Here is a 14,173-nt window from a genome sequence, read left to right as displayed (position 1 = left end):
GTGATGGATGGGGGGATCCTTTGTCTTCTTTCTGGCTCCTGGGGGGCCTTGCTCCCCCCAGCCAGTTCAAAGGGCATGCAGTGCAGCCTGGGCTGTGGCCAGGACGCTCTGGGCCCCTCAAGGCTGCACCTGGGAACCAGGGTGCTGGCCATGGCAGCCGTGGAAGTCCCTGAGAGCTGCGCCTGGGCCCTTGTCCCAGCCGGGCCAGGCATGTTGGGGCAGCGGCTGAAACTCGAGCAGTGGCGACTGTCTGCCCAGGTTGGGGACGGCTCCCTGCGAGCGGTTACCAGGAAGGGCTGGGCAGAGGCAGCTGACAGGGCGCCTCGGGGCTTGTCCTGCACATCAATCTGATCTGCATCCTGGGGCTTTCACCGCCTTCCCGTAAACGGCCTCCTGTTTCCACCCAGGATCTCATCCCAGCAGGAGAATAAGGCTGCTGTAACCCAGGCCACTTGGAAGCGGGTGAAATCCAACCCCTGGTGGCTTTTAGCCTGTTGAGGACTGGGCTGGTCCACCTGGGGCAGTTGGGGGGTGGTTTGCAAAACTCTAATAAATGCGTGACTTTGGCTCTGCGGCCACAGGGTCAAACGTGTGTGTCGAGGTGGGCGTGGGGCTGTTGTGCGGGGGTGACAGGTGTAGACATGTGGGGGTGTCAGGCGGTGGAAGAAGAGCCAAGTGCACATGGTGGCGGCATCCTGAGGCTGGAGACGAGAAGGTGGTGGATTTCTCGTCAGCGCTGGCATCACGCTGCCCCGGGCGTCAGGGGCTGAGGTGTGGCAAAGCCTCGGCTCTGGGAAGTGAGTCATTCTGGATGGCAGTGCCTTCCTGGTAGCTGGGGGCTGGCCCTTCAGCTGCCAGACCTTTGCACTACATTTTTTTTTTTAAGGAAAGCTTTCTAAAATACACAGGGTGGGGCCTGCCCGGTGGCACAGTGGTTAAGTGCGCACGTTCTGCTTCGGCGGCCCCGGGTTCACCGGTTCGGATCCTGGGTGCAGACATGACACTGCCTGGCAAGCCATGCTGTGGTAGGCGTCCCACATATAAAACAGAGGAAGACAGGCATGGATGTTAGCTCAGGGCCAGTCTTACTCAGCAAAAAGAGGAGGATTGGTAGCAGTTAGCTCAGGTCTAATCTTCCTAAAAAAATAAATAAATAAAATAAAATCCACTGCATATCTATTCTTTCTCTTTTGCCTTTTTTTTTTTTTTTCCCGGTTGTTGTCCATTACTTACTGGTGAGCAGTGTGAACAGGAAATTAAAAGGACAAATTCTCCAGTCCCCTCGGCTGTGACATGGTGTTTTGTACTCCCTCAGTCCTGTCTCCACAGGTACGGGACACATGATTTCACTATCAAAGTTATATCGAGTTGCATATTCCCTTTAAACAGAGTTGCATATACCCTGTACAGACTGTTTTAAATTCTGCTCTTAAAAAAAATTTTTTTTTTCTTCTTCTCCCCAAAGCCCCCGGTACATAGTTGTGTACTTTAGTTGTAGGTCCTCTGGTTGTGGCATGTGGGACGCTGCCTCAGCATGGCCTGATGAGCGGTGGCATGTCCGCACCCAGGATCCGAACCCACGAAACCCTGGGCTGCCGAAGCAGAACACACGAACTTAACCACTCGGCCACGGGGTCGGCTGCATAAATTCTGCTCTTTGCACTTGAAATCAGATCTCTTGCGTGGATTCCATGATTACACCTGAATGGCTCTTCAGAGAGGATGGTCCCTAATTCACTTAACCAGCCTCTTACCGTGCTCTTAAGCGGCCTGACATAGATGCTCTCCCTCGATGACCTGGGCCTCTGACCCCGGAGCGAGGGTGCTGTGCTGGGCTGAGGATGTGGCACCAGCCTTGCTTATAGCTGTGGGTCATGGGCAGGTTGGATCCTGGAAATTCTCCAGGTAACTAATTTAATAAAATATTGCCCGTGATAGGTCCTTTTGTCAGCATTCCTGGGATTTCCCCCAAAACCAGACGAGTGTTCTTACAATAGCATTTTATGAAGAGGTTTAGTGAACAGAAGGTGCCCTTTGCCCTGGTCATCCACCTGCTTAGAGCCACTGAGGAGTCGCAGGGCTTACTCATCGTTTAGAAACTCGGGCCTCTTGCCTGCAGTCCTTGATTCCTCTCTCTGCAGCGTGTGAGGCCAGGGGCTCCACCTTCTCTCCTCTCCTTCCCTCCTTCTCTTCTTGGGCCCCTACAGGATGCATCTGGACCCTCGGAGGTGTCTCTCTGCTTCCCTGAGTCAGCCTGAATGCCCTTGTCTTGGAGATGAGCCAGTCTCCCAGGTGACCGGCCACCTCTCCTGGGGATCATTCGTGCTGCTGCCTGGCTCCTTGTGCAGAGATTTCTTCTGGAACCCCCCGGTGCCACAGTCAGCAGTGCTGCTGTCAGCCTACTGTCCTTGGTCGCCATTTTGTTTCGCTCACCTCCCCATCTTCCTAGTCCTCCCAGGGTCCCCACCTCTCTCTGTGGTACTGCCTTGCTGTAATCTATAGCTTCCGTCTAAAGTCTGAGTGAACACGTCTGACTCTGGTGACTCAGGGGCCTGTTAAGCAGCGGGGCTCAAAGACTTTCCCTGTATTCTGGGCCATTCTCCTGGGCTCCTTTTTGCTGTGGTCAGCAATTTCCAACTGCTAACCATCCTCCACGTTGTCCGTGATTTTCCCTTTGGTGCATGGCCCTGCTTTGTTAGTCTACTCTTCTTTCTCATGTGTGTGGTTTGTTCATGGTGTGTGTATTGAGGATTTAGAACAGAAAGACTTAAATGTTGGGAGTTGTTACACAGATGGCGGAAGAGCAGAAAAGCCAAATCGGGCAGAAGGAAGCACTCGGGGAGGTCCAGGGTGTGGGGGTCATACGACTCTTTAAAGGTGTGAACGTGGTTATTTGTTTAGAATGAGAAAATAAATAACAACCAATTATAAATTTTAAACAGTGGGCAAATACCATAAGCATCACAAAATCCAGAAAAACAACACGTTTTTATCAAACTACTTTTCCTATCTCCAAAGTAATTTTTTTCCTACTTTTTTTGACTGCATACTCTCTGATCACTTCTTTATATGATGACTTTGTAGTATCATTTTCTTTTGAGAGAATAGAAAGTTAATTCATCTGCCTGGTTGATCAAAATTTATTTTTTACTCGCGGTAGTTGGGATGCGTAGAAAAGTGTGACTTCACACAGAGTTTATGGTATGCTACAGATTTTTGCCCTAAAACCTCAAGGATTCTGATAAATCCTATTTATGTAATTCCCAACAAGAAAAAAATAGAAAAGTATGGGGCATTGATGACTGTATGGGATACATTCTTGCATTTATTTCTGACCAGATACTTTGTTTTGACTCAACATTGAAGAGAATTGAATTCTCTGCTTACAACTTTGTGTCTGGTGATTGGAACAATGTTCCATAGACAAGCTTCTGGCTCTATACGTTTCAAGTCTTGCTTCTCCCTGGCTGCCCGCGTTTCTGGCACCAGGCGCTGCAGGACGCGTTCAAGGCGAACCCTTCTGATCCTGCGCGGTAGAGAGGTTTGGAAGAGGAAGTGAAAGGTGTCTTCCTGGACTTCCTCGTTGGGACGACCAGCAGTCACTTAGCAATATGTGGAAATAACTGAACTACGTAATTATAACCCAACTAAATCCAAACTAAAGCTCTTTCCAGTTCAACTTCTCCTTAGCGGGAGCCCCCAGAAGCCAGCAGCCCCCCCACTGGGGTCTTACACAGCAGCAGGCCTCGGGGCACGAGGTCTGAGTGGATATAGATGGCGATCTTAACTGATTGGAGTTAAAATATTTTCTGTCTTGCAAATTTGAGGAAAAGGTTTGACCGTGTAGACGTGTTGTTAGGGCCCTTCTCAGTGCCTCAAAAGGGACGCTTGCCAGCCAAGGGCCCTGGAGCTTCCGGCCCTAGATCCAGAGATGCGCAGCGGGGCAGAGGGTCAGATCCCCGGATCAGAGGGTCTGAGGGAGGAGCTTGTGTTCCCAGAGTCTGGGGACCAGGGTCACCCGATGGGAGCCTGGACAGAGGGAGGCCTGTCCGGCAGGACCTGCAGCTTCAGAAGGGACAGAACCTGCTGTGGGGGGTGGGGGGGTGGGGGGTGGGGGACACCTTCCAGGGCAGAGACGGCAAAGAGCTGCTCTGCTTGTCTCTTGCTCCCACCTTCCCATCCCTGCCCCAGCCTCCCATTGGTTGAGCCCAGCCCACAGCCGGCAGCCCTGGGGACCTGGGAACCTCAGCCTGGGGGGGCCAGTTCTCCTGCTGCCAAAAGGAGAGCCTGGGAAGGGCGAGGAATGGGGGGGGATATACTTATGCTTAAAGATTATTGGTTGTTTATCTGAAATTCCAATTTAACTGAGTGTCCTGTGTTTTGTACAGCAATGTATTTTATATGAGTGGGACCCAGAGTCCAGACGCCCACCTGGTGAACCTTTGAGGGAAGGGCTCTGAGCCTGCGGTTGGCTCAGATACTGTGATGCTGCTGCCTGCTGCCTAATCTGGCAGAGCCCTCCGCATGCGTGGGCTGCTGGCACCCTTCCCTCACCTGTGACCCTGTGAGCCGGATACTGGGCTTGGCTCCCCACTAGGCTGTGAGTGCCGCCAAGAGAGCAGCCAGGTCACTTTTGGTCCCCGCTGTCTCCCCAGCTCCTTGAACAGTGCCTGGTGCAGAGTAGATGCTCAATAATATTTCCATGAGTCTGCATTTTGTGGATGTGGAAACTGAGGCTCAGAGAGACTGAACACTTGCCCAAGGATGCAGGAAGGGCTGGGGTGGACTCGCACCCTGGGTGGCACTTCGTAGCTGCGTGGACTGTGGGCTGGGAGCACCCCCTCCACTGGAGACGGGGAGTGGCGGGGCAGGGCAGAGTCAGGGAAGGGACTAGAACCCCTGGCTTCAAGGCCCAAGGCTTTGCTGAAAACACAACTTTCTGCAGTATTTGGTCTCCTGTGGGAGCACATTCCCAAAGGCTAGAGGATTCCTCACCTTGTGGATGAATAAATTGGTTCCCTTAAGGGAGGGGAAGGTGCCCTGCGCTGGGGTGGGGATGGGGGGGCGCTTGGGCATCACCAGGAGGGTCTCGTCCCCCCTCCCTAGCGCACCTATTCAGTGCTCACCTGACCGGCTGCAAAAACCAAGGGTGGGGGAGGGGGAGCCAGAGGGTGGTGGGGTGGGGTGGGCGTTATCTCCTTATCTCAGGCTCCTCTCGAGATAAGCCTGGAGTTTGACTTTCACCCCCCTCCCCAACCCTTGACTTTGATCCAGCCCTTCACAGCTCTCTGAGCAAATGAGCCGTGGAAGAAGGGGGTGAAAACTGTGTGTCCTGGGGGTTCCCACCATCCTGGGCTCGAAGGGGGAGGGGGCAGCCGGGGAGGGGCAGGTGGCTTCTGGCCAAGGTTGCTGTGACCCTGTCCTTTCCTGAGGGACTGTCTTATGAGTTTTAGGAAAAAATTAAGGATTGATTCTTTTCTGTAGATAGACTCTCGTCATTACTGAAAATGGATGTTTGTGCCGAGTTTTCACGGTACCTCTTCCTGCAAAGCTCCCTTTTGAGAAAACAATGACTTTTTGACTGGCAGAAGGACTGTCACCCTCCCCCAGGGACAGCCTGATTCCTGCTCTGCCCCCTCCTCGGGTTAAGGTGTCTGGGCTGTGGGAGACCCCAGAGGGGTTGGGGACAGCTGCCCTGATCGTGGGTGGGGACCGTGGCTCCACGACTCCATGAGGAGATCAGATGCGGCGCATGGCGTTCCAGTCAGTAAATGATAATAGTACGATGATAATACTGCCTTAACTGAGAGTCTGTTTAGGTTCTCAGTGCCTGTGTAACCATTTCAACCTTGTAATTGACTAGCTTCCATCATCAAAACGTGGTTGAAAGGAGAAAGTAAAAGGCGTTCACCCCGACTGTGTCCTCTCTCCTAGCCAGACTCCCCAGATTCTGTGCACAGGGGAAAACCCAGGAGACAAGCGTCGGGGCTCCTGGACACGTGGGCCAGCACCCATCTGTGGGGCTCCTGTGCCAAGTGGGGCTGCCCCTGGCGGAAGCATGGCGACGTGTGGGGAGGGCGCCAGCAGGCCACCTGGAAGTGGGTGCTGCCATCAGGGACTCCGAATTCCGGTTCTAGAAGGAAGGTGCTTCCCGAGGCATCCCCAGGTGCCCTCCCCCCTCCCCCTTCGCCCCGGGAGCACTCTCTTCTTGAGGACCAAGGAGCCCCTCTCCTTGTCTGGCCACCTTCCTTCCTGCTTTGAAATGCTGTGATTTCTTTGTCCGCACTCCCTGCTTTCTGCTGCCTTTTGCCTTGTCTCATCTGAAGTGTGTTTTAATCTCGTGGCCTCCACATGTTAAACTTTATTGGCGTTTGTCACTGGCCTGGAGTTCGTGAACATTTACGAAATAGCCTTTCCTCTGGCCCAGGACTCCTGGGCACGGCCAGGGCTGGGGGGGCACCAAGATTCTAAGCCCCCGAGTGCTGACTGTTTTCTCTGGGTCTGGGAAACTGCCCCGTTTTCCTGTAACGTGCCCTCCGCCCTGGAGGCCTGGCGTGGGGAGGGTTGACTTCCCTTAGTGGGGAGGGCGTCAAGGAGAATCCCGGCAGCCTTTCTGGGGGTGGCAGCGCCCAGGCTGTAACTCGTGCCTTGGTTCTAACTCACACGTTGTTGAGATGCATCAGCACAGGGCAGCCAAGCCTTGTTAATTCCCGTATAGATTGCTGGCTCCAGGCCGGTGTGTGTGCCTGGTGTATAATAATGACAGTAATATTATTATAATGCATATGCTACTGGTGATAATAACACCGTCGTCTTTTGGGTGCATATCTCGTGCCAGACCCTGTGCGAAGTGCCCGTAATGTGTGGCCTCCTGCGATCTCAGTCGCTGTGAGTGAACCCCTCTGTGTCCCGTTCGTAGACAGGGACGCTGAGACTTGGGGAGAGGGTTCTCTGGGGCCACAGCTGGCACGTGGGGAGGGCTGGATTCCAGCCCTGTTCCTCCAACTCTGGACTCTCCTGCCTCCCTGGCCTCTGAGGACTCAAATAATTTGGTCTGGGATGACTCCAGACAGCTGAATTTCAGATCGCCTCTTTCCTGCGAATATGTTTTATTTTAAAATCACATAAAAATAACTCAATTCTCAACTGGAACAGCCGAGCCCTTAGATGTCTCGGAGGCCCTTCCGGTTGCCTCCTCGCCGGACTCAGATGCCGGGCCGGTGACTGGGCAGGAGGACCGGAGCTCAGCTGCTCTTGGCCTAGGGTCTCCCCCGGGCGGCGGTGGAGGCGGCTCCGAGCACGGAACCGTGGGCGCCACCTCCCACTTTAGTAACCAGCCTTTCTTGCATCTCCTCTGTGCCAGGGGCTGCCTGGCACCAGCCGCGCATTTTGGGAAGTCAGAAAAATAAACAGTGTAAAAAAGCAAAACTTCCCCCAAGAAATCTGAGACAGATGCTGTCTTCCTCATTACCATGTCCATCCCCCCAGGTTTGGGGAGAAGAGCCCAGAATGGCTCCTGGTCATCAGATACCGGGGGCCCAGGGAGGGTGTTAACCTGAATGGACCCTCTTCATTTTCACCTTTGCCTGGAAGCCAGGTCAGGGGGCACGGGTGGGTGTCCAGCTGGCCTGGGGGAGTCGCAGCCGGAAGTGACTCAATCCACAGGAATGTTGGGTCTGTTCCTTCTCCACTCCTCACCCCATGCTGTTTCCATACTGGGGACTCATTGGATTTATGGCACAGCTGTCACTCACTGGTGCCCCTCTCAGCCCGGACAGCAGACCTCGAAGTAGCTCGTTGTCTGCGTGTGGGTGGGGCCAGACGATGGTGATTCTCCTGTGTCGTCTTATGCAGTGCAGCCCCTCAGTAGGTGTGTGGAGGGAGGTCACAGCCGTCGAGGAAGTGAGGCCGGCTGGGCAGGGGGATGCCCAGACCCACTCCTCTGCCCTCCCAGCAGCCTTGGGCAGCCCACCGGAGCCACTCCCGGCCCACCCTCTCTTGTCGTAAGGGGGCTGTCAGTTCTGGGAGGCAGATGCTGGACCCTCCTGCCCCTTTCGGGCCTGAGGCAGTGGTCCAGCCTCTCTGTCCCAAGGGGCTGACCTGGAATCCCTGCCTTCGGGTTGGCCCTCCCAGGAAGGGCGCTTTGCATCGCTTGGCTGAGAGCAGACATTTCACCAGAGCCAAGCAGGCCCCGCGGGAAGGAGGCTCACGTCTGCCGTGTGAAGCCGTGGTCTGGGGTTCTCCAGAGAGACAGAGCCGATAGGAGAGAGGAGGAGAGATTTCTCCTGAGGAACTGGCCCGTGTAATTACGAAGGCTGAGGAATCCCACCACCGTCTGCCATCTGTGAGCGCGACACCCAGGGGAGCCAGCGGCTGAGGTCCCGAGTGAGGACAGGAGAGGACCCGTGTCGGTCCGCAGAGGGAGCCTGCTCCCCCCTCCACCTCTGTCCTCTGAGGCCCACCACACGCCACACCAGGCAGATCTGCTTCCCTCTGTGCACCGATCCAGACGCTAAGCTCAGCCGGAAGCGCCCTCACGGACACACTCAGAAATAGTGTTTAGGGCCAGCCCGGCGGCACAGCGGTTAAGTTCGCATGTTCCGATTCAGTGGCCCGGGGTTCGCCGGTTTGGATCCCGGGTGTGGACATGGTACTGCTTGACAAGCCATGCTGTGGCAGGTGTCCCACATATAAAGTAGAGGAAGATGGGCACGGATGTTAGCTCAGGGCCAGTCTTCCTCAGCGAAAAGGGGAGGATTGGCAGTAGTTAGCTCGGGGCTAATTTTCCTCAAAAAAGAAAAGAAAAGAAAAGAAAAGAAATAGTCTTTAGCCAAACATCTGGGCGCCCCGTGACCCTGTCAGCCTGACACGTACAGTCAACCGTTGAGGTCACCATGTGGCTGGTGTCAGGCTGGGGGTTCTGAGGAGAATTCGACAGCTGTGCGATTTCATCTGTAAAATGGGGGTGGCAGCACCCCTCCTGGGGTCGTTGGCTTGAGTGAGTGGGAGACTGGGCATCAAGCTCGTGGCTGTCCGAGAGCCCTGGCCAGTGGAGGTGGCTGTGGCTGCACAGCGTCCCCCCAGCCTCCCTCAAAGGTCAGCTTGGTCCTCCCCGTCTCCTTGCAGCCTCGCTGGGCGCTCCAGGCCCCGGTGCTCACGTCCCCTTGGAACTCATGCCCCGTGCCTCTCTCACAGTGTTGTTTACACGATGGGTGGGTTCAGCTAAAACTGGGGCACATGTTGGGGTCCTCTGAGCTCAGAAAGAGGCCCAGGCTTAGGAGCAGGTCTGTGTCGGTGCCAGGCCCTGAAGGACAGACTGTGCCCGTTTTGTTATCGTTGCTAAATCCAGCAGATGTGGAGAGGGTGTGTGTCCCCAGGAGCCCATGAAGTGAGGTCTGCAGGTTGCCCTGCTTGGGCCTCTGAACCTTTAGAAACCATGCTGGCTGCGTCCACTCCCGGTCAGTCAGTTTAGGCGTGGGTTTGCGGAATGCATGAATGAATGAATGAATGTTACAAGAGTCGCTCAGGGGGCTGTGGGACAGGCGATGGCACCTGCAGCCCCAGGTGTCTGGGTCCGCCTGGCTGCCTTCTCCAGCCTTTCTTGCCGTCTGGGGAAGGCATCTGCTGGCCATCCTGGGCTGTCCCTGCAGCTCTCCTGAGGATGGCCCGGCGGCACGCCCCCAGAGCGCCGTGATCTGGCCGCCTGCTGCTCCCACGGGTACCCCTCCTGGCAGCCTCTCGGGTTTGCTCGGCTTAGCACCTCAGCAAATCTCCTCGAGTTGCGACTTGCCTGCCGTAAGCCTCTCCAAGGGGCTGGCTGGGCCGAGGCGTGTTTTTGCGGAGGGAGTGTGTACAGCACGAGGCTGAGGCCGCGTTAATCCTGGCTCTGTTTTCGTTCCCTCAGGGAGGGGAGGGAAGGGAAGAGCTTGTCCTCCACCCTCCCAAATCCAGCCTGGCTCTGCCCCAGCCCTGGGAGTGAAGAGGGCTGGGGAAGGGACCCGGGTGCCAGGAAACACCCGTTCACAAGACAGGCAGATGGGGGTTAGACCAGGGGACTGGCCGGTGCCTGACGGGGTGCCAGCCCCTCTCTCTGTCCCTGACAGTCACAGTGCTCTGGCACACTTGAGCCAAGCCCAGATTTTAGAGTTGGATGGACTTGGGTTTATTCTGGGCTCAACTCCTAGTAGCTCTGTGGCCTCAGGCAAGTTACTCAACCCCACTGAGATTCAGGTCCCTTATTGGCAAAATGGGGTAGTGAGGCTTAGGTGGGAAAATGTCTGCAGAGGGTTTGGCGCAGTGCTCGTCCAGCAGCCAGCATCCAGATGGCAGCAGCTGTCACTGCAGGTGGCGCTCTGGGTCCAGTAGTACCTGGGAGGATGAGGGCCTCTGGCCCCACAAAGGACTAGTTTCTGGTTCTGGAGCCCCTGGCAGGAGCAGAGGCGAGGATACACCCGGTGTTAACTGTCTTGCAGCAGCCTTGTGTGACCTTTGCCCTCTGCCCCTGTCTTTAGGAGTTACTCGGACCTCTAGCGGCCGTCTCCGGAGGCTTGGTGACCTGACTGGCCCAGGTAAGTGGCTTGTTCAGCCCTGGTTGTTCTTCTGGTCCAGGCCCACGTAGCCATCTCAGGTAAGTGGGGCCTCCTGCCCATTGCCCAGGGAGGTGCTGCCTTTGATGGCTCCCATACTAGTGGCTTTCAGGCCTGTTGACCACAGCCCTGCCAGAGGTGATCTTCGTGTGGGTGGGGGCCACTCACCTCTCTGCAGGTAGGCACCCCGGGCACAGCGAGAGGCCCGTGAGTGCAGGACAGAGGGGAGGGGAAGGGGGGATGGATGCTGGAGGCTGCCCCAGTCGGGGTGCTGAGGCAATGGGCACCCCATGGAAGTGTGGCTTTGACCATGGGCAGCCCTAGGCTGGGTCAGTCCATGGACCACTGTGCCTGCTCCCTATGGCCCTGCAGAGCTGAAGTGCAGAGCCCACCCGGGAACAGAGTGGAGACAGCGTCAGATAGGTGGGCTCCCAGTGGGCGTCTCCAAGCTATGCTTTCTGTTTTTTGTGTGTGCTTGTTGTGGTGGCCTCTTTTTGGAGAGGATGTTTGGCCCAGAGAGGAAGGGACTCACCTCCTCCGGAGCCCACATCCTACCTTCTGGACCAGTCCTCTCCTGTGGAACTTTCTGTGATGGTGGAAGTGTTCCATTTCTCCACTGGCCACTATCACGGCCACTAGCCTACGTGTGACTATTGACTGCCTGAAGTATATACTAAGTTTATTTTGTTCATTCATTCACTAGCACAGAATTATTTAACTAACTTATTTTAAATTAATTTCCACCTAATATGTACATGTGGCTGTGAAATTAGATAGTTGTAGATCGTGCTGGCCCCCCAGGACCCCAGAATTCTGTACCCATATGTTCCTGAGCCTACTTCCGGGGCCAGTGTAAACCTCTTCCCAGGTCTGTCCTCCAGAAGGGACGCCCACTGGTGGGCTGGGCAGCCCAAGAGCCATGGGGTGACGTGAGGTGGCGTGCGGATGTGCAGGCTGCGATGTCCACACGAGTGTCTATGAGGCCCCTTGCGGTGCAGAACAGGCCTGGGTGTGGGAAGGGAAGGGTGACGCCCAGCTGGAGGCCTCCAGGGCGGCTGAATGATTCACATCTGTGGTTAAGAGAGAGCTCCGCCCCACCAGCTATGTTAGGCCGCTGGGCTAACCACTGGGCTGCCCAGCCGCTGCTGTGTTTCTGGGGGACTTTGCTCTGGGCCTCTTGCCTCTGGCGCTGCTCTGCTTCTCTATCTCCCTCCCTTCCATCAGCTGGGCTGGGTCTAGGGGCCTTGCTTTGTGTTGGCCTGGGGAGAGGCCCAGCCTTGGGGGTGAGGTCTTGGGAGGCTGGTACCCTGAGCTGTGTGGACACAGCCTCCTCTGGCCGCTGCTTCCCTGTGCTCAGCCCGGCCAGTTCTGTGCCGTCAGCACTTGGCAGCTGTGGCCACGGCTCTGTTTGGAACCCTAAGGCATAATTTGCCAAAGCCCAAAGCTGCAGACCAGTGATCTGGGTTTCGCGTGGGACCGCCTGCTGACACACAAGATCCTTGCTCTGGGGGCCTCTGGGGGCGCTGGCCCCAGACACCCTCTCCTCGTCTTCCTGGCTCCCGTCTCGAATGCCTGCCTCCCAACGGTTGAGACCTTGGTTCCTTCCTGGGCCCCCAGCCTCCTGGCCCCCCAGTCCCTCTGACCCTTGCAGAATCCCCATTCGGAGCCGCCGTCCGCTGCTCCCCTCCCCCCAGCCTGACCTCTGTCCCACGCTCTGCCTGGCCTCCTGTGTGTGGGACCCTGCACCCCGCTTCCCCCCGAGAGGGGCAGAGGGGGCGTGGTGCGGGGCTGCGTCCTTTGTTTTCGGTTCTTCACAGGGTTGTGTTTGGGACGAGGCCAGGGCTGGCTGTTGGCGGCGTGAGCCATGGTCGCTCAGCACAGACTATCCCGCAGTCAACCCTTGATGAGCTCACTCACTTTCTATCCTGTTTTTAAAAGTTAGAACTGTTGGCCGTATAAGAAATGTGATAAGTAAACCCCTGTGCGCCCACCATCCCACTTAAGAAACAAGAAGCCTCTGGGCGACTCTCTCCACACCATCTGTTCCCGGTGAGGCAGCCACTCGTCTGAATTTAGGCCTGGTCACTGCGGGCACGTCTGTGCTGTGTGTCTGCAGACAACAGAACCGCTCGTCCTGTGCACCAGCAGCCTCACGTCGTGTGTCCAGGGGGAGTCGGCTGCTGCTCTTTGCTTTTCCACACAACGAGATGACCGACATCTACCCATGCGGATCCCTGTGGCTTCGTTCATTTATGTTGACCGCACGCGAGGGTTCCTCTGTGGGGAGACAGAGTTGTCTACCCCACGGCCTGTTGTGGGAGATCCAGAGGTTTCCTCTGTTACGAATGCAGCTGGAAACGTTCTCATGTGTCCCGTGCTCGCGTGTGGCTTTCCCTGGGCTGGGTTATGGGGATGCACACCCTCAGCACCCCCAAGTGGCCTTCCGGTTTGTTTCCCACACTCACCCATTTTCTGCGCCTCCAGCAGCCTCCCTGGGCAGCAGCCTCCCAGACCACAGCCTGGCCGACCTTTGCCCTGGTTCCCACAGCGCACACAGCGTGTTCCTGGGATCTGCTTCCTCACCTCCTGTGGCCCAGCCTGGCCAGCCTGCCCCTCTGCCCCCGGCTGGGATCCCTGGAGCCTTCTGCTTCTGCCCAGACATCCGGCGTGTTGCTGGGCCTGCTTTTCCTCCTTCAGATCCCTCTGGGGTGGATGGCCTCATCCCCAGTCCCACCCTCATCCCTTCTTGGGTTGAACAGTGTGCCCCCCGGAAGTCTGGTTCACCCAGAACCTCAGAAAGTGACCTGATTTAGAAATAGGTCTTTTACAGACATGACTAGTTAAGGATCTTGAGATGAGGTTGTACTGGAGTTGGTCTGGGCCCAGAATCCGGTGGCTGGGGTCCTTACAGGAAGAGAGGAGACACAGACACACAGGAGGAGGAGGAGGAGGAGGAGGAGGCAGAGACTGGAGTGATGCAGCCACAAGCCAAGGAATGCCAGGGGCCCCCAGAAGCTGGAGGCGGCGAGGAAGGGTCTTCCTCAGTGCCTCTGGGGGGACCACAGCCCTGCTGACACCTTGATCTTGGACTTCTGCCTCTAGAATCACTTTCGGTGGTTTTAAGCCCCTGAGTTTGTGGTGATTTGTTACTGCAGCCACAGGTCCCACCAGGTTACTGTGGCTGGACAACACTCTGCCCACAGAAGGATCTCCTACAATGCTGCTCGCCTGGGGGCTGCGTCTCTGTCCTTACAGGGGACACCAAAAAGAAGGTACCCAAAGTGATCCCCGGGGCTCTGCCAGGGCTGTGCTCCTGGGGGCTCCCTCCCCTCCCCATCCACATCTTTCTGTCCCTGCTCACACATCCCTTCTCAGGAGGGGGCTGCCCTGCTCCAGGCTGCCTAGGGCCCCACCCGGTGAGTTCCCAGCCTAACACTGCTGACACTCATTGTCCAACGGTCATCAGCCCTGGAGACCATAAATGCTGGCCGGGCAGGGCCTGTCCAGCTTGTCCCCCTCTGCTTCTCCTAACACCGCAGCACGCTGCCCCGCACGGAATAGCTGCTCTGGACGTGGGTTGAATGGCC

General features: G+C 56.4%; 1 protein-coding gene across 3 annotated transcripts in view; it reads left to right on the top strand.

The window, feature by feature from the left end:
• Positions 1–14,173, top strand: part of SEPTIN9 (septin 9) — a 162,002-nt gene that overhangs the window by 6,321 nt on the left and 141,508 nt on the right. For all 3 annotated transcript variants that reach the window (XM_070559866.1, XM_070559871.1, XM_070559872.1), the window contains exon 2: positions 10,512–10,568. In XM_070559866.1, the coding sequence (XP_070415967.1) occupies positions 10,512–10,568 (57 nt within the window). The remainder of the gene's footprint in view (positions 1–10,511; positions 10,569–14,173) is intronic.

Source organism: Equus przewalskii, chromosome 10, assembly GCF_037783145.1.
Source record: "Equus przewalskii isolate Varuska chromosome 10, EquPr2, whole genome shotgun sequence".
Classification (NCBI taxonomy): Eukaryota; Metazoa; Chordata; class Mammalia; order Perissodactyla; family Equidae; genus Equus; species Equus przewalskii.
This window is presented reverse-complemented; position numbering and strand designations above follow the sequence as displayed.